Source organism: Cetorhinus maximus, chromosome 15 (genome assembly GCF_964194155.1).
Source record: "Cetorhinus maximus chromosome 15, sCetMax3.hap1.1, whole genome shotgun sequence".
NCBI classification, from domain to species: Eukaryota; Metazoa; Chordata; class Chondrichthyes; order Lamniformes; family Cetorhinidae; genus Cetorhinus; species Cetorhinus maximus.
The window spans coordinates 25,737,167-25,757,750 of NC_135893.1; the positions used below are offsets into that span (position 1 = coordinate 25,737,167).

At 45.1% G+C, this 20,584-nt stretch overlaps 1 protein-coding gene across 4 annotated transcripts in view; it reads right to left on the reverse strand.

Annotated features, from left to right (window-relative positions):
* Nucleotides 1-19,318, reverse strand: part of cfap107 (cilia and flagella associated protein 107) — a 32,572-nt gene extending 13,254 nt beyond the window's left edge. Inside the window, exons 1-4 of one of the 4 annotated variants that reach the window (XM_078558174.1) lie at nucleotides 19,205-19,318; nucleotides 17,847-17,957; nucleotides 16,270-16,444; nucleotides 15,031-15,427 (exon numbers count right to left, since the gene is read on the reverse strand). In XM_078558174.1, the coding sequence (XP_078414300.1) occupies nucleotides 15,276-15,427; nucleotides 16,270-16,444; nucleotides 17,847-17,957; nucleotides 19,205-19,228 (462 nt within the window). In that variant the 5' untranslated portion in view covers nucleotides 19,229-19,318 and the 3' untranslated portion in view covers nucleotides 15,031-15,275. Of the gene's footprint in view, nucleotides 1-15,030; nucleotides 15,428-16,269; nucleotides 16,445-17,846; nucleotides 17,958-18,684; nucleotides 18,895-18,977 lie in introns of those variants that run through there. The other 3 variants (XM_078558171.1, XM_078558173.1, XM_078558172.1) reach the window with 3 other exon arrangements.
* Nucleotides 19,319-20,584: the final 1,266 nt, after the last annotated feature.

A 20,584-nucleotide genomic window follows, 5' to 3' on the forward strand; every position in this document is an offset into this window, starting at 1 on the left:
GACAAAGGGCAACCAATTGTTATATAGAAGCGGTTGCTTCCTACAGACAGTCTGCTGAAATTCCCAATTCCAACTGCTTGAAGCCCCACTGTCAGGAATGCTGTAACACTGAATGCCAGTGTACAAGCATATGCTTGCAATTGCCCATACAGTGAGTTCCTGGTTTTGTCCCACTTATATAATGGAGGTTTAGGCACCAAATTGTAGCCGAACTCAACATAGGTGCCCTTGACAATGGTATATAGAAGTGATTCATGATCCCGTGTTCCCAAGCTGGAGCTGCATGGATCATCTAACCAGGGTTCCAGTGCAATAGCCCCATGCTCCCTGAGAGTGCAGGTTCCCAGTCAAAAATCTGGGAGCATGAATCATCCCATGTACAAACCAACAGAAATCCAAAGGCATTGAATCATGAATACAAACAGTTGCTCAAAAGTTATGGATGCACCTTTACCATTCTGGACAGAGACATTTCCCAAAGTTATAGGGAGAGATCCATACCGGCTGACATTGGGAATCATATTACTGAGCTGACAAGTGGTCAGAGCTTCTTAAAGGAGAATTAACATACCCACGCCCCCAGTCCTCCTGACACAAACTTAGGAATGATCACTGACAACTTTAGTGGGTGAATGCATTGATCTATCCATCTCTTAAACAGAAGCATCGACTGGTCATTTTTAAAATAGCAGACAGAAGAATCCCATACAAACACAATTAGTTTTCACTTTCTAATATCACCAACAGTAATTTCTAGTGTATGGTGCCTTTTCCACATCTCACTCACATTCCAAAATAAAAACTCATAGGCACTCTCTTAAAGTAAGAGAAAATGGGGGCAGTTTTCAACTTTAGTAGCTGTGTGGTCATAAAACAGCTGCCTGTATACAGTGCACAGAGGAAATTCAGTCAGGGGGGTTTGCACACCTAACTCATCCAATTAACCTCTCTGTATTGCTGAAAAAAGAGACATGTCTAAGCTTTTAATCTTGCACTCTTCAGGATACTCACAAGAATACCAACATAAGGGGAAAACAACAATTTATACCATGTGTGAAGAGAGTGCTGATTGGTTGGCAAGTGGCTTTGCCATGGAGAATGCACCAATGATGGTGACTGACAGTTAACTGCTGAGCATTTTGAAATTTAAACCAGGCAACTTGACCTTGATTGGTCAAGGCATTGCCCTGAGGAATGAGTCAGCGAATGACTGTCACTTATTTTGTTTAGCTGAAATGGGTGCAATGTGTGTACATGTTCTTTCTTTCTGCAAAAAACAGGGCCCTGTGTATTCATATATCTAACCTCCAGTACACACAAATGCGCCACACTGCAACCCGACTGATAATCTTAAATTGTTTGTCAGCGTAATTCTTAGCACACTGAGGATTATTTAGCAAATGTTGTCCAATCACAGAATCACATCTAATGTTGGGCACTGTGTTTTGAGTTTTGCAAGCATGGGCTGGTTGGGTAAAGTCTGTACCCTACCCATTGTGAACAGTGGCTGGGATATATTGTTTTTTGTTATTCAATCATGGGATGGGGATGTCGCTGGCTAGTCCAGCATTTATTGCCTAATTGGCCTGTTCAGAGAGCATTTAAAAGTTATCCACATTGCTGTGGGTCTGGAGTCACATGTAGGCCAGACCAGGTAAGGATGGCAGATTTCCTTCCCAATAGGACATTAGTGAACCAGATGGGTTTTTACGACAATCGGCAATGGTTTCATGGTCATCATCAGACTTTTAATTCCAGATTTTTATTGAGTTCAAATTTCATCATCTGCCATGGTGGGATTCAAACCCTGGTCCCCAAAGCATTACCCTGGATCTTCTGGAATACTACTCCAGTGACAATACCATAATGCCACCACCTCCCCCATATGATCATTTGATAGGATCCGCCAGTCTTTTGGACATACGGTTGGATTGGACAACATTTGCTAAATAACCCTCAGTGTGCTAATAATTACGCTGACAACCAATTTAAGATTGTCAGTTGGGCTTGCAGTGTAGCGTGTTCTCGAAGCTACATATATTAATACAGACAAAAAGAAAGTGTACACACATTGTGCCTGTTTCAGCTAAACAAAATAAGTGACAACCATTCACTGACTCATTCCTCAGAGTAATGCCTTGACCAATCAGGGTCAAGCTGCTTGGTTTAAATTTCAAACAATGTTTGGCAATTAACTGTCAGTCACCATCACTGATACATTCTCCATGGCAACACCATTTGCCAACCAATCAGCACTCTCTTCACACGCGGTATAAATTGTTGTTTTCCTATTATATTGGTATTCTTGTGAGTGTCCTGATGAGTGCAAGGCAAAAAGCTTAGACATGTTTCTTTTTGCAACATTACTCAAGTTCTGTACTACCAAACGACTATTAATCTCTCTATGTTGGGCACAAGCACAGAGTTAAACCCAGGTACTACAAATAAAACCCCTGGATATCCATGAAGCAGACAGCAGCCAAAAACAAAACTGAATGGACTTGAAAGAAATTCAAAGGACTTCCTCCACCATTCTGAGTACAATATTTTGCACCAAGGTAGGGGACGTATCAGATATTAAACTGATAAGAACATGTGCTACACATGATCGGAGCCCAGCCCTCTCCATCTCTCTATAACTGGGAGCTGAGTACTAACTTTCATTAAATAAATCTTCAACCTTTAGTAAGCAAGCAGAGTTACTGGGTTACACACAGCACTGACAGCCATGAATTGTTCAGGATCATTCAATATGACAAAGTGCTGAGTGGTTGGATCAGAGGTTTATTAAGCCTGCCTGAATGTGCCAGGTGTGTTAACTTAGAGATAGCATCACCTGTTGAAAAGTGGGAAATGGCTATAAATCACCATAATGAGTGTGTGTGGACGACAAATTCCTTATAACCAGTATTCCTAATCACCTAATTGATGGCATCAAGACAAGTTGTTCCCTACCGCCCCACCCCCACACCCACCCCCAACCTTTGTTTATCTGTTTAAATTGCACTTGTTAGCCGCAGTGAGTTTGAGACAGCAGAAACTTAGCCTAATTGGACATTGTTATCTTTGGCTCCCTGTAACAAACCCAGCTGACAGTAAATCTGATGACCTAATGATTGAGTAGTTGGCACCAGCAGTGCTGCGTCCTTTAGCAACCTAACATCAATCAAGTAATAGCTTTATGCAAATGAAGTGGAAAATTTTCTCTCTGACCATTTTCCAAAGGTCACATTCCCACTTCGCACCTCGCTTAAGGACCTTTTTCGGGAATGCTCTTGGAAGTGATATGGGCTGTGGGTCCTTGTCCACGATTCCTGACATAATGAACTCCTGACATGAATGATGCTGCCAAGCAGAGGCCCAAAATATTCTCACAGAAAGAGAAAAAAAATAAATGACAGGGCAAATAGTTGTAAAATTTTACTTTGAAATGGGCTTACTCTATGGAAGTTGAGATTCATTTGTCCCTTAACCACTTTCCTTTGCATTCTAGCACTGGCGAGAATGAAAGAGAGGGAATAGCCCCAAATTCCAGGCCAGTCATCATTACATCTTGGCAGGTCTTGAACAGGGCACTAGAAACACACAGAGTGAATCACCCCCAAGGTGAGAGTTGAACTGAAGATGGGCCACAATTGGTCCCTGGCTGTATTAGGAACTCCACAGATGAAGGAGTTACCCATTGCAGTTGTGAATAGTGGACTACTGGCAGCTATTGGTGGGCTGATTGTCTGAACGCTCAGTCAACAGGCAAGGCTTTGTGCCTGATTGGACAATCAGCCCTCATGTTGGGATGTACTGAGTAAACAGCCTGAAGCGGGATTGGCCAGTGAAATAGGTTATCTTTCACCGAGAATTACTGCTGACAGTACAGAATTTGTGCTCCAGGAACCAGCTCCACAAATACCTCTCTAAATATAAAAGCAGATCTACTATTCTCTAACTTCCAGTTTGCTGCCATCTCCTTTATTGATTTCCCCTGCAACTTCCAGTTCTTTAATCAACTGCTGGTGGACAATTCTCTACCCCCAACACCCACCTTTCATTTTGTTTTCTCTCCCTTGAAGGTTTGACACCTGCTGGTTACATTTCTGTGGGCATCTCCAATCGTCCAATACCTGTGACCATCTGCCATGCCTAAATCTAGCCACTGACCATCGTTGAGCTCAATGTTACCTTTGCCCTAGGACTTCACAAACACATTTTTCAGGGGGTGGAGGTGGGGGGTGATGCAGAAATTACTGAATAGGACTGGGTACACTGGCTAACTCTCTTTCCTTCGGACCAGTGACAATGAAGCTAATGATTATGTTCCTATTACCAATCCATGAACAGTAAGTTGGAGATTGAATTGGGGATCTTCCTGGTCTACACAGTTCAATGCAATTACTCACTGAGCGATCTCTGTAGCTCCTTGCTTCATTTTACTTTTCTCTGGCTTTTCCTCTTATTCATTGCTTTCGTTTTGTCATTTTTTTATATGCCCCTTTTCTCCGGTTTTCACTTTGATTTGTGAGTTCTCTGTTGCTCTCACATTCTGTCATCCATTCCCAGCATGAGCTGTTGCGCTTTCTTAGTTACACGGTATCTCTGATGCAATCACAGATTTTTCCTTCATTGCAGTCTGTTCCTCTCCATCCCAGTGTTCCTCTCCATCCCAGTGTTCCTCTCCATCCCAGTGTTCCTCTCCATCCTAGTCTCATGCTTTCCTCTCTGTGTTGTGTTCTAAGTCTATCAGCCTTTAATCTCTCTCTCCCCTTGGACGTAACTGAATTTAAAGTACCTGGTGCTCACTTACATCTTCCTAGAAATCTTGATTAGAAGGCTGCATATTTAATTTTAGGAACTTGGGTCTCAGCCAACATGAGACAGATAAGATGGAGCTGTTTTCTCTCTCTCGCTGATGATAGTTGAGTCTCACAGTCTAGACTCCAGTAAAAGACACTGGTCATTAAAAAGTGAAGACAGTTGGAACTGAAGCCATTAAAAATAAATAGGTGTATGGCTAGCTCCCTCTGATGGAAACATGTGTAACTACGTATCAGTACAATTACCTCAGCCTTTGTGATGTTACGATACAAATGATTAATGCACTCTTCTCAAATTCCTCTCTCCATTGTTTTAATGCGGGCGCTAACCTTTTAATATGGATTAAAACGTTTGTTAAAATAACAGATAAGGCATTTCATACAAAGAGGAGTATCACACTGTGTGGTTTCCAAGTGATGGTCTTAAATACAGCATCCCTCCTCCCCTTCAAAAGTTGTTGTTCTACAGGCTTCACTGCCTGACAGGTTACCTTGTCTGTGTTCCTAATAGATGGCAAATGGTGGAGATCATTCACAATAATAGCTTGACTCAATTGGTATAGCAGCCTCAGTCAGAAGGTTGTGGGTTCAAGACCTACGCTAGGATTTGAGCATATAATATAGTCTGACTCTCCAGTGCAGTACTGGAGGAGTGCTGCCCTGTTCTAAGTGATGGCCCTCGGATGAGGTGTTAATCTGGGGCCCCATCCAAATATTCCTATGGGCAAAAAGATTCCAGGCACTATCTGAAGAAGAGTTCTCCCAGCATCCTGGACATTTCTCCATCAACTGACACCAAACTGTAGAGTAAAGGGTTAACTCTATTAATAGCTTCTGAGCATGTGCGTAAGGAACTGTCACATGATGTCACTTACTGAAAGAAAAGGACTGAGAAGCATCTTAGAGAGTAGCTCCAGCTATGTCCTGGTCTTGTTCAACCTTTGTAAATAGTTAGCAGGCAAATAAAAGTGTTTTCAATAAAAGACCAACACATCCAGCAAGATCTTTTCTAGATTAAGAAGCTAATGAATCCTGAGACAAAACCATGATAACAGATGGCGGCAGCAGTGACTACACCACAGAGAACGGGTGGAAAATGGTGGGAAAAGCCTCAAGTGAAGCCCAGCAACAGTGCAGCTCAGCGGGTGAAGGACTTCGAGTCCAACCCAGCAACCATACTAGAGATGACAAAATAACAATAGCAGCCCAGTGACTGGCAAGACAGGCAGACCGGGAAAAGACAACCTCGAACAAGGGTGAGAAATGGCCACTACTTTGCCCTTACCAGAATCATTTCAAAATGTAGAGGGCCCCTGACAGACTGAGCAATGGCAAAACTGGCAAAGATGTTTTACCTGGTGCTGCAACACCTCAGGTCTTGCAAGTGAAGAGAACAAAGATTAAGTTAGCACTTTGTTATATGCTGTTGGGAGCATAGCAGATGATGCACTTCACTTGCACCTCCTTCAATCTGGTCGACTGTATTTGCTGCTCCCGGTGCGGTCTCCTCTACATTGGGGAGACTGAATGTAGACTGGGTGACCACTTTGCAGAACGCTTTCGCTCAGCCCACAAGCATGACCCAGACCTTCCCTTCACTTGCCATTTCAACGCATCATTTTTTTCTCATGCCCACATGTCAACCTTGATCTGCCGCAATGCTCCAGTGAAGCCGAACGCAAACTGGAGGAATTCCGATTAGGCACTTTGCAGCCTTCTGGACTTAACATTCCACAACTTCAGACCTTGAGCTTTCTCCTCCATTTTTACCCTGTCTTAAATTCAATTTTTAGATTTTTATCTATCATTTATTTATTTAATTTTAGTTTTATCCTTTTTCCCCAACAACTCCCCTCACCCCAGCCCCCCACAGGGCCATCTGTCACTTGTTTCTATGTTGTGCTTTCACAGAGTGCTGACCCTTGTTCTGGTATTAACAGATTCTGCTATCTTACCTTTATGCCACTATCAGCGCCTTCTTTAGCCTTCAACACTACCATTAACACTCTCTTTGTCTTATGTCCATTGACATCTCTGTCAATCTCTCCTGAGTTCCCACCTGACCTTCTATTTTGCTCCACCTGCTCCATCCCCTCTTAAACAGTATAAATCCATCACACTTCTACTACTCTTTAGCTCTGAAGAAGAGCCATATAGACTCGAAACATTAACTCTGTTTCTCTGTTTCTGATGCTGCCAGACCTGTTGAGTTTTCTCAGCATTTTATCAGCATTTTCTGTTTTCATTTTAGATTAGGGTCTCTGCAGAGATGGGCTTTGGAGAATAGACTTTATCAAAGAAAAGGGATAAAGTTGGCAGGGTTCGACACTGTCAATCTGGAGTTCCCTCATGTGAAGACAGATCATTAGTCCTAATAGAGGCCTGGAGGTTCTCACCAATGTAGCTTCAGCGTGGAGAAAAATAGATCCAGATCAATCTTTCCCATCTCAGCTTCTCGGATTTCCAAATACAGACAAGTTCCACTGATATGAGGATTTTTAGCTGTATACAGACAATCACATGGTTTCAGGCAAGGCAAAGAGAGTTCCAGTTCCCTGGCCCCAACCGCTTCCTCTTCACCATGGATGTCCAATCCCTCTATACCTCTATCCCCCACCAGGATGGTCTGAGGGCCCTTAGCTTCTTCCTTGAACAGAGGCCCCAACAATCCCCATCCACCACTACTCTCCTCCGTCTGGCTGAACTTGTTCTCACACTGAACAATTTCTCCTTTAACTCCTCTCACTTCCTCCAAATAAAAGGTGTGGCTATGGGTACCCGCATGGGCCCCAGCTATGCCTGTCTCTTTATGGGGTATGTGGAACATTCCTTGTTCCAGTCCTACTCCGGCCCCCTCCCACAACTCTTTCTCCGGTACATTGATGATTACTTCGGTGCTGCTTCATGCTCTCGTCGGGACCTGGAAAAATTTATTAATTTTGCTTCCAATCTCCACCCCTCCATCATCTTCACCTGGTCCATCTCTGACACTTCTCTTCCCTTCCTTGACCTCTCTGTCTCAATTTCTGATGATAGACTGTCCACCAATATCCATTACAAGCCTACCGACTCCCACAGCTACCTCGACTACAGCTCCTCACACCCCGCTTCTTGTAAAGACTCCATCCCATTCCCTCAGTTCCTTCGCCTCCGCCGCATCTGTTCTGATGACGCTACCTTCAAAAACAGCTCCTCTGACATGTCCTCCTTCTTCCTTAACCGAGGTTTTCCATCCACGGTTGTTGACAGGGCCCTCAACCGTGTCCGGCCCATATCCCGCGCATCCTCCCTCACGCCTTCTCCTCCTTCCCAGAAACATGATAGGGTCCCCCTTGTCCTCACTTATCACCCTACCAGCCTCCGCATTCAAAGGATCATCCTCCGCCATTTCCGCCAACTCCAGCATGATGCCACCACCAAACACATCTTCCCTTCACCCCCCCTGACGGCATTCCGTAGGGATCGTTCCCTCCGGGACACCCTGGTCCACTCCTCCATCACCCCCTACTCCTCAACCCCCACTTATGGCACCTCCCCATGCCCACGCAGAAGATGCAACACCTGCCCCTTCACTTCCTCTCTCCTCACCGTCCAGAGGCCCAAACACTCCTTTCAAGTGAAGCAGCATTTCACTTGCATTTCCCCTAACTTAGTCTACTGCATTCGTTGCTCCCAATGCGGTCTCCTCTACATTGGAGAGACCAAACGCAAACTGGGCGACCGTTTTGCGGAACACCTGCGGTCTGTCCGCAAGAAAGACCCAAACCTCCCTGTCGTTTGCCATTTTAACACTCCACCCTGTTCTCTTGCCCACATGTCTGTCCTTGGCTTGCTGCATTGTTCCAGTGAAGCCCAACGCAAACTGGAGGAACAGCACCTCATCTTCCGACTAGGCACTTTACAGCCTTCCGGGCTGAATATTGAATTCAACAACTTTAGATCTTAAACTCCCCCTCCCCCCATCCCCACCCCGTTTCTTCCCCCCACCCCTGCTTTTTTTTTTCAATAATTTATATAGATTCTTCTTTCCCCACCTATTTCCATTATTTTTAAATCTAAAACTAAAACCTTGTTAGCCTTTCCACCCCACCCCCACTAGAGCTGTACTTTGAATATCCTGTCCTCCATTCTTAATTAGCACTTTTCTCAGATAAAACACCTCTTTGACCCTTTTGTCTGTGACATCTTTTGATTATCTGCTCATCTCCACAATCACCACACCCTCAATGTGTCTCTCTCTCCCCCCACCATCACCCCCCCCACCCACCCCCCCACCTTAAACCAATTTATATTTCTCCCTTCTTCTAACTATGCTTCAGTTCTGCCGAAGGGCCATGAAGGCTCGAAACGTTAACTGATTTCTTCTCCGCCGATGCTGCCAGACCTGCTGAGTTTTTCCAGGTAATTCTGTTTTTGTTAAGGCAAAGAGAGTGCAAGCTGGGCAGTTTTTCACTTTCTCAATTCCATCCCAACTGAACTCAAAAAAACCAAGTCCAAAACTTAAAGCTCACCCTTGTCATGCGATTTCCAGTAAATCACTAGCCTTTGCTTTTAAACTAGTTTTTTTCCATCTGTTAAAAAAATTGCAGTGCAAACAAGCAAACAGCTCTTGCCTCTTAAGCACCATTCTGGTTAGGTGATTTCTTGGAAAAGGCATGCTTGTTCCCTGTCGAAAGGTGAACTTAAGACCCTTTTTTTAAAAAAAATCCAGATTAGCTTTCAAGTGAACAGATCATGCAGCATCCTTTCATATTTTAAAAGAAAATATGGTTTTTGACAGGTCTTTGTAGTAAAAATGCCTGACACTGATGTTGAACTTTCAAGCAAGTCTGCACACCAGAGTGCTTGGAGGAACTTCCTATAGATCCCAGTCCTGGAGTTTATCCCAATTTTGATGATGGTGCAATCGTCCTTTCTGCAGCTGACCCCGAGATATCATTGTAGCGGAGCAGCCTCACACTGAAGCAAACATGGAATTGATGCCACTACATAATGAAAGAGAAAATCTTACCATAAGAGTCGTATGGAAGTCCTCTTTTCCTCATTTCCAGCAGCGTCTTCCAGATGTTCATCGTTCTTCTTTTCATCTGCCAGATTCATTCCTTGCCCAGTGTGCAACACAGAAGAAAGAGGGGGAGAATTCTGGTTCATTGTCATCCTTTTCAAAGGGTTGCGATTGTTCGAGTCCTGGAGGCTTCTCTCTTGAATCAGTTTCTCTGTAATTGGTCTTCACTGCTTTTACATTCAGGTCGTCGTAACAGTCACAGTCCAGCAGCCAGATGTCATGAGAAGTTGCTATCCCACTCCACCAGTGTGTTTTCCTTCCGAGGAGACGCTAAGGGAGCACATAAGCCCTCCAATAGAGCTGAGAACCATGTTTGGGATTGATGCCTTTGGTGAAAGTGACTTGGGCTCGGGGGAGGGAGTGAAGCAGGAGTTGGATGAAAACTATAAACAGTACATGAGTTTAACAGTTTGTGGGAAAAGCGAATTAAGGGGAAATGTAAAGGGCTAACTCTCATAATTGCTACTGATGTTGTGCGTAAGGAGCTATGTCACAGCGATGTCACTCACTGAGGGAAGAGTACTGCAAAGCATCTTAGAGAGTAGCTCCAGCTATGTCTCAGTCTTACTTAATCTGTGCAAATAAATGTGTTTTCAACAAAAGACCAAGCCTTCCATGAGATCTCTTCCAGAGTTAGAAGCTAACGAATCCTAACATAATACAGGCAAACTACTAAAAAAAACAGATTACCTGGATATTGATGGATAGAGAAACAGAATTAAGGTTTTGACTTGAATGTCTCTTCTTCAGATGCAGATGCTGCCAGACCTGCTGCGTATTTCTAGCACTTTGTTTTAATTTCAGATTTCCAGCATCTACAGTACTTTGCTTTTATCTCTTGATGTTTGTGGGATCTCTTAATGAGTGGCTGCTATATTTTCCCGGATAATAGTGCATTTCAGAGCAAGTTGTTGCTTATGGAGTGCTTTGAGACAAGTCTGAGACATCTAACAAGTCACTGCAAGTAAGTGTAAGGCTTTTAACACTTGGTAAATTTACTGGTCAATTTGTTACCTGCATATGTCAACTCCTTCAGGTATAAGTGGAGCAAATTCAGGAACGGTTCCACTAGATTGGGAGTTGGCAAATGTTACACTACTTTTCAGGAAAGGAGGGAGAGAGGAAACAGTGAACTACAGGACACTTAGCCTAACATCAGTTGTTGGGAAAATACTGGAATCCAATATTAAAGAAGTCTTAACAATGCACTTAGAAAAGCATAGTATGATTAGAACAAGTGAACATGGTTTTACTAAAGGGAAATCCTGTTTGACAAATTTATTAGAGTATTTTGAGGAAGTAGCTAAGTAGGGTAGATGAAGGGGAACCAGTAGATGTAGAATACCTGGATTTCCAAAAGGCATTTGATAAGGTGCCACATAAAAGAGTAATAGGCAAGATGGAGTTGGGGGTGATATTTTAGCATGGATAGAGGGTTGGTTAATGGATAGAAAGCAGAGAGTGGGCATAAATGGAGCTTTTTCAAGTTGGAAGGCAGTGAATAGTGGAGTGCCGCAAGGATCAGTGCTGGGGTCTCACCTAATTACAATTATATTAATAGCTTAAATGAAGAGACAGAGAGTAATGTATCAAAGTTTGCTGATGATACCAAGCTAGGTGGAGAGGTAAGCTGTGAGGAGGACACTGAGAGGCTGCAAAGAGATATAAACAGTGAGCGGGCAGCAAGATGGCAGAAGGAATATAATGTAGGGAAGTGTGAAGTTATGCATTTTGGTTGTAAGAATAGAAAAGTAGAATATTTTTAAAAAGTTGTTAAACTTCTAAGTGCTGATGTTCAAAGAGACTTGGGTGTGGTCATACAAGGAATCCAGAAAGTTATCATGCAGGTGCAGCAGCAATTAGGAAGACAAATGGCATGTTGGCCTTTATTGCAAGAGGTTTGGAGTACTGGAATCTCACTGCAATTGTACAGGGTTTTAGTGAGACCACAAATGGAATAGTGAGTGCAGTTTTGGTCTCTACATTTAAGAAAGGATATACTTGCATTGGAGTTGGCACAGTGACGATTCACTAGATTGGTCCCTGGGATGAGGGGTGTTGTCCTATGATGAGAGGCTGAGTAAATTGGGTTTATATTCTCTGGAGTTTAGAAGAATGAGAGGCGAACTCATTGAAACCTGCGAAGTTCTGAGAGGCCTTGATAAGAATAATGCTGAGAGATTGTTTCCTCTGGCTGGCGAGTCTAAAACACGGGGACATAGTCTCATTTAGGATTGAAATGAGGAGAAATTACTTCACTCAAAGGGTTGTGACTCTTTGGAACTCTCTACCCCAGAGGGGTGTCGATGCTCCATCCTTGATTATATTTAAGGTCGGAATAGATAGATTTTTGGTTTCTTAGGGAATGAAGGGATAATGGAGAGCATGTGGGAAAATGGAGTTGAAGCTCAAGATCACCCATGATCATACCGAATGGTGGAACAGGTTCGATGGGCTATATGGTCTCCTTGTGCTCCTATTTCTTGTTTTTGTGTTAATTCAGAAAGGCATTTTAAATAGAGCCATTTTCCATTAGTTCACTAACATTGTTCTGGCTCTTCATTCTGAGTGAGAATGGGGATTTCTGATGTTACTGCATTGACTCATGTCTCTGCAGCTTCTGAAGAATCTGGAAACCAACGCAATGTTTCATTTGATTTGCTGCTTTCTTTCTGTCACCCTGTCCTTGACTGAGACCCAGAGGTGCGCATTTTCCAGTAAGCTCCCAGTGTAGGGATCGGGTGCAGTAGCCTTGATAAATTCCCCTTCCCTGAAACACTGGGCCTGAACTTCCGTGGAGTGGCAGGGTTGGATTGCCACTCTGCTCCTACTTCCTTCCTTTGAAATTCTTTCACTCTAGTCTCACCCGACCTTCCTACTCAGGCCAGGCAAGAACTGTGCAGGGCGGCGCGCTCCTGAGGCCTTCAGCCAAGCGCTGCAGAATCGGGTGAAAGAAGGTCATGCCCCAGTCAGGGGGTGGGGGGGGAATCGGCCAGTAGGGGTAGTGGGGGGTCGATCAGTTTTGGGGGGGGCTGCTAGTCGGAGGGGGGGGAGGGGGTGGTGGGGGGAATCGGCCAGTAGGGGTAGTGGGGGGTCAATCAGTTTGGTGGGGGGGAGGGGGGGTGCCAGTCGGAGGGGGGTGGGGTGGTGGTGGGTGTCGGCCAGTCAGGTGAATGGGGGTTGGGCGGGAGGAATCAGTCAGTCAGGGGCGGAAGTGGTGGGTCGGCCAGTCAGGGGTTGTTGTCCAGTCGGTGCAAAGGGTCGCGCAGTTGGCGAGGGGGGAGTTCAGGCAGTTGGATGGGGATTTAGGCAGTCAGGGAAGGGGGTGGGGGCAGGGAAGGCCCATTGGATGGGTTGGGGGTCAGGGAGTCCAATAGAGGGGGAGTAGTCGGGGTGTAGGGGAAGTGCGGGGTGGGGTCCTGTGGTGGGGTCGGTTTGGGTCTCTACAATAGTTACCCAGAATCTAGAAGTGATTTTAATTCTTCTTTTTCTGGGTAACTATTGGTGTAACCCAGTCGAAGTCATCTGAAGTTTGCAATTTAAGTTCCATTCTCAGATGGTTCCTGGTGCAGGGCAATTTTCCTGGGGAAGTTTGCAATTCCCAGACAGTTGCCGTGCAATCCTTACCTGGGAAGTTCTGGTGGGCATTCCCCAGCGCATCTTTGGGGTTCCCCCAGATACGGTGCCCTGGAGCTCAGAAGTTACGCCCATTGTATCTAATTGTAATATTCCTATTGTCTCCTCAGATGTGATACCACAGAAGGAACACTCCTTGAATTTTGAGATCCTTTCATTCAGGTTTCCTTTGGCTAACAATTAATCCCTTTATTCTTCTTCCTGCATGATTGATTACTGCTTTGAGATTATGGTTCCTCATGAACGCCCTTGCCATCTCCTACAGTTCACTGAGGTCAGAGTCCTTTTCTAACGTCCTTCTTACCAGGTTATTAACATTCCAATTATGCCCCTGGCAGCTCCAAATTTATTGAGATTCCTACCCTTTTACACGTCCATTCCAGCTCTCCTGTGCTCCTGCATTGTGGTGCTGCAACATTCATTGCCCTCCTCCCTATTGTTTTTTTGCCCTCTCAAGCATGATCACCCCAAATCCAGTCGGGCCCCCTTTAGGACCAGCTTGGCTGGCAAACTGTACCCAAGGAGGTTTCAGAACAGGTGTCGAGTCGTGCTTGAATGGACAATGCTGAAGTCATGTTGAGCACGTGTATCAAACAGTGTTGGTCTGATTCTCAAGGCAATATTACATGCCCTCAGTGTTTGCAACAGCAGTGTTTTATACGAGGAGGATTCCATGCAAAGGGTGAACATCACTGCTTCATTAGGCTATCAAACCTGTCTTTTCCCCATTGGCTATTAACTATGTCCTTAATAATAATGTAAAGCAAAAATAGGAAACACGCAACACTGTATCTGAAGAGAGAAAATAGAGGCTAATATATTGAGTGGAGACCATCATTCAGTGTTCCATCCATAGCCTTCATGTGGGAGTCTAGAATGAAGCTTGCATTTATATACCACGTTTCACATCATCAGACAACTGTTTGTAGACTTTCACTATAGCAAAATATTCCAATGTGCTTCATGAGAAGCTGCATCTGGGAGAAGGTTTTAGGGGAGGTGACTAAAGGCAAGTTTGTAGATGCAGGTTTTAAAAAATTACTACTGAAGGTGGGAGGAGGCATGGTAAGGTGGAGGGGTTTTAATGGAGAATTTCATAGAGCTGAACATCGCTAGCTGAAGGCTGTGCCACCAATGGTGCCCATGGGTCCTGATAGGCAATTGGCCATGACCAGCATTACACTGGGCATGATCCTGTCCTGTACCAATACCCAAATGGATTCACATTGGAACAGGTGTAACCAGAAGCTGATCAGGAGTGGGAAGAGCAGCTGCAGAATTTTCTCTGCACTGGCTCACCCTCTGATGTTCCCCTTGACTAAATAACCCACAGATGCCAACACGGTAGGTTTGCACATAAGGATTGGTGACAAGATATCAAAGGATTGCTATTCGAGCAGGAGTCAGCCTATTTGGGAGTGGAAAGAGAAAAGTGAGGGGGAAAAAAATGAAGTTTACAAATGTTCTCACATTCTCTCCCAAGGAGAGAGATCGAAACACACCGAGGCACAGCATAGGTAAGCAGCGGTTTATTATTAAAAGCTTTTTTCTTAAGATATATTCTATCAATATGTTGATAGGTGTTAATGAACTACCTCCACAAGTTCATGGTCATGATTCAATGTCCCTGCTGTGGTGTTCCTAACATGCCCCATGCCAGCGAAGGCTGGGTATATTGTCACACCCCACTTTTTGCCATTGCGTTAGGCCTGGTCAAAGAATACTGGGGCAATTTTTTGTCATTTTTTGACACAGGCAGTGTGGGATTATTGTTGGCTACTTATGGGCTCCCGTGGAACAAGCGAATCGGGTCCATAGGATACCGTGTAGATGGTGTCATATATCCCAGACTGGTACTGTGCTTGTCTCTTCAATTTAGCTAACTTGTCCTCTAAGAGGCCAAAATTGGTCGGAGGAGCTGAAAGGAAACAGATATAACAACAACAGTGGTTTGTATTTACATAAGTGCCTTTAATGTAGTAAAGTAAGCCGAGGAGTGCTTTCTAAAAAAAATTGACACCAAGCCACATAATACAAGCATTGGTCAGAGGTGAGTTTTAAGGAGCATCTTACGCATGGGAGAGAAGGGGAGCAGGTTAGGGAGGGAATTCCAAGTCTTAGGTCCTAGGCAGCATAGCTGCTCATGGAGGGGTGAAGCCAATTGGGAATGTGCAAGATGCAGACCAGATGGTCCCAGGTTTGATCCCTGCTTGGTGCTGAGTTAACTGATCTCAGCTGTGATAGCATGGTAGGGCCTTAACAGCCTCAAACTGGGAAGGGGAAAAAATTGGTCTGGATTTCTTGGTATCCGATCATTATTGGCTTGAAAACTCACACATGAATGGCAAACAAGGGCAGGACTGTTCATGACCACCTCCCACCACCTTCACCACCCCCGCCACACACCATCCCCACCTCCCACCACCTTCACCACTCCCGCCACACACCATCTCCACCTCCCACCACCTTCACCACCCCCACCAGGCATGACCCCCACCTCCCACCACCTTCACCATCCCTGCCACGCACAACCCCTCCCGCCCTCCCCAACCACCACCCCCCCCACCCACCTCCCACCACCACCACCATGGAAGAATAAGCCGCCAATACTCCCAACTGATGAATGACCATTTGGACATAGGAGCAGAGAGTTGCTGGCACCCAGCAAACCACATCCTGCCAAGAGTCAGTTTCTTCAATAGGAGAAGGAAGGCGTGAAAAGGGGGAGAAATTGGCATAAATATGCATTGTAATACATACCTATTAGCGGATAGTCTGCAGTTTCTGGGACCCAGCTTAACCTTTTCATATTCCATTTACGAAGTGGAGGCAAACATGGGTTTGGGCGTCTATTGAAATGTTCATCGTAATGAGTAACATAGTACCAAGAGTGTGGAATGTTGTGATGAGTAAAGAATACTGAAAGAGGTATACCCTAAAAAATAAGGCAACTTATTTAGGGTTTTTTCTTGATCAAGCATTAAGGAAACATTAGTCATACGCAAGGGCTCGTGGTTTACAATATCTGAATAAATCAAATTCTATTTTTGTTACACAGGGTTCCAGGGTTTTTGACTACTATTTTGAGGGACGTGTCATGATTCCATTGTTTTATGGGTGACTAAATGGCCTGAGCTCCCCACCCACTGAGCGGTTTACACCATGCCAGGCCTAACAGGTGCCAACCACTGCCAGCCCAATGCTATTTCCCTCCAAATTGGTCCATTATCCATGCAGAAAAGTTTGCTTCCAGAAAACCACCCATCATCGGCTCAGCACGACTGGAAGGGAGGGAGGCAGACTTCTGGTGCAACCAGTTCACAGTCGCTTCTCAGTGAGATGCCTGAGGGAGCAGAGTTGTGTATCGTGCTCAGCCTGAATCTCTTTTGGAGTTTGTTCAGCTTACTGCTAGCTTGCAATTTCTACCTTGCAAATAGACTGTCTTGACCGGATTGACATGTTGGCAACCCTGGTGCTGCAATTAATGTTGTGACAGGAAACTCCCAGTTTCTCGTTGTTAAACTGATAAATCACTGCACAAATGCGTATGTTTATGGAGGTGAAATTGAAGCTTATGAAAATAGGGTTGAAGTATGAGGGGTTTGCATTTCTCGACACGAAGCATAGAGCATCAGGGTGACATTCACTCCCAAAGCACTAAGATTACATCTCAGGCTAAATGGGGGAGACTGCAAAATGCAATGGAGGCTGCCCCCTCTGTGGGTGTAATGCACAGAAAGGTCCCGCAAGGTGGCCCATCACCTCACTTTATTTGGGGCCAAGATAAACCAATGAGAAACCAAGACAAATCAGCCAGAGTTCCTGCTTTGTGTTGCTATTCAGCCCTCCTTGCTGGAAAATGTGAATAATAGCCCTCAGCCAAACAGCCTGTGGGATCTCACTGTTTAGACACATACCTTTGGGGGAGGAACTGGAGATTTGCTGGTGCCCATGCAACCGGACTCCAGTGACCCCCAGGAAAGGGTGAGGATTTGAGGGCTAGCCGCATCCCCTTCTGGCATCTCCTTTGGCCAAGGAACTGCGGTCAAAGTGGTATCACAGGGCACCCGTTAGCACCAGTTGAGATGTAAGGACTGGTTTTCCAAGTATGTCTCACGGACTGGATGCACAAATCAGGAAGGAGAGAACATTACAGACCCCTGCCTGTGGTTTCTGCATACGTCCATCTCCCCTCACCACCCCCATCCCGCTGCAGTAGCCTGTACTCAGAAATCATTCCGGAATCTGTATGATTACCAGGGTTCAGAAAGGGCTTTGTTTTGGTGCCATTCAGCATTCCTTCTCTGGGAGATTCCTTGCCCTGCTGTTCATCTCACCTGATGCCTTTTCTGTATCATAACATTCTCTCTGACATCTGGCATGACATACGGGTAGGGCTTGTAGTCAGCTCGGTATGTGGTGGTCCCAAAGCAAGTCCCCTTGATGAACTGCGTGAACCAAAGGAAAGAAATGCTACAGTGAGAACTTACACTGGAAATGAAGAAGTGGCTTAATTGACACTCCATCCACCACCTTAACCATTCATTGCCTCCACCTCCAGCACACCATGGCGACAGCGTATACCATCTACAAGATGCACTGCAGTAACTTGCCGAGGCTCCTTCAACAGATCTCCCAAACCCGCGATCTTTACCACCTAGAAGGACAAGGGCAGGAGGCACATGGGAACACCACAGGCTGCAAGTTCCCTTCCAAACCACACACCATCCTGACTTGGAGACACATAGCTGTGCCCACACAGTCATTGGGTCAAGACCCTGGAACTTCCCCCCTAGAACCAAGAGCAACATGATTCAATTGCTCCTTCAAGGAGCCAGTATGGACTCAACAGTCCCACTCACCCGCCCTTTGCCCTTTTGAAAGCTAATATTGAATCTTCCTCCACCACACTCACGTTCAGTGCATTCCAGACCCTAACCACTCACTGCATAAAGAGGATTTTCCTCATGTTGCTCTTGGTTCCAGGGAGGAAGCTCCAGGACATTGACCCAGTGACTGTGCGGGTAAAGCCATGTGTTTCCATGTCAGGGTGGTGTGTGCTTTAGAGAGGGGCTTGCAGGTGGTGATGTTCCCAGTCCAGCAAGAGGACAAATTAAACACCAGAGCTAAAAGTAAAATATACACTTCTTTAGCATCCAGGGGTCTCCATCCTACCACAAACATTCCCTTCTTTTTACCTCGCTCCCTCATCCTGACTCTGTAAAGTTGTTTAAAACTTCTTTCATCTCCAACTTTTTCCAGTTCTGATGATTGGTCATCGACCTATTTCTCTCCCCACGGAAGCTTTGTCTGTTTTTACTTCAGATTTCCAGCAACCTCAGTATTTGGCTTCTGTCTCCTTCTTTCCCTTGCGTTGGCTGACACAATAATGCAGCTCTGTGCCCAGAGCCACGCGCGAGTGAAGCATCCCTCCCTCCCTCCCGCCCCCGGTGGCTCCTCCCTCTTACCTTCTCCCTTTCCTCCACCCAGTTGCCGAGCAGCACTCGGTTCTGATAGCGCTGGAGTGGTTTCCAGCTGGGCAGTGTTCCCAAGGGGTCGGGGGAAAATCGATCGACAAGGGGTAGAGGGCAAATCGATGCCATGTCTCTGCAGCGGCATGTGCCGGGCTCCGAACGTACGTGTGTCACTTTCAGTGTGTCACTTTCAATGTGTCACTTTCAGCCTCTTTGTTTACCGTTTCCATAGAGACTGCCTTCATCAATACGCCACTCACAGCAAATTCCAGGCGCCGATCTGACTTCACTTTCTGTATCTTGTTATGTATTTTCTATAACTCTATAAGGTCCCAAATTTACCATCTGGGATCAGCCCCCTCTGTGCTGCCTCCAGTGGACAATGGACCAAGTAGTCACAAATTTGGGGAATTTCTTTACAAAGCTGATGACCAAGTACAGTGGGTGATGGGTAAGTGTGACAAGACAAGACAGTGGATTTATTTACAAAATAACCAGGTGCTGCAATGGAAAGATGGCACGGCTGATATTCTGCAAGGAAGAGAAAGATGGGCAGAAGGGCCTTCTTCATCCCAAACTATCTTGTGATCTATACAAAATGATTGAAGTCACTGGTCTATTCATCAGCTTTTCACACTGTAGAAAGACTTCTCATTCTAGCTCTCCATAATCGGATGTGATGTGATGTAACTTGCCAGGAGTTAGCCCTGGCTTTGTCCATTATAACATCACAGCGGGACATTAAACCAGGCTTATGATGTCTTGATACATAAGAAGTTCAGAGCAGTTTGTTGAGAGGGTGGTAGTGATTGTGATTAATGGCTGTATGCCTTTGACGGTTTAAATATTCTGATATAAACTGTAAATTAACAATTAAGCACAAATCAGGAAAAAAAATGTTTATTTCAGGTTTCAAAAAGCCAAGCAGATTAAGATTGCACAGGGAAAGCATCTATATTATCAGGCTAGACTTTTCTGAGTATCAGATTTCACTCAGTTGTGATACTCATGCCTCTGACTTTGTGTTCAAACCACACTCCAGAGACTCAAGCATTTAATCGAGGCTGACACTCCAGTGCAGGGAGTGCTGTATTGTTGGAGGTGCTGTCTTTTGGATGAGACAGTAAACCCTATTTGCTCACTCAGGTGGATATGAAAGATCCTTTGTCACTATTTTGAAGAAGGGCGGGAGAGTTATCCCTAGTGTCCTGTCAATACGTTTCCTCAATCAACATCACAAAAACTGGTCATTGTCACAGTGCTCCTTCTGGGACCTCGTAATCGCATATTGGCTGCCACATATTCCACTTTTTGAACAGTAACTCAGAAGTAGAACTTGATTGGCTGGAAAGCACTTTGAGATATGAAAGGTTCAACATCAAGTTTTTCTTTTATAGTCAAAATCCGGTTTCTTTCATCCAATTAGTTACTTTATCTCATTCTCTCAGATACAATCCACCCACCTTCCTCCTCATCCCCCACCCCCCCCACCCCCACCTCACCCAGGGGGCATGTGGTAACACATTGGCCTGTCTCCGACAGTGCCACTTTGAGTCCAGTCAATGGAACCTGCAAGCCAACCCTGAATCCCAAATTGCTAC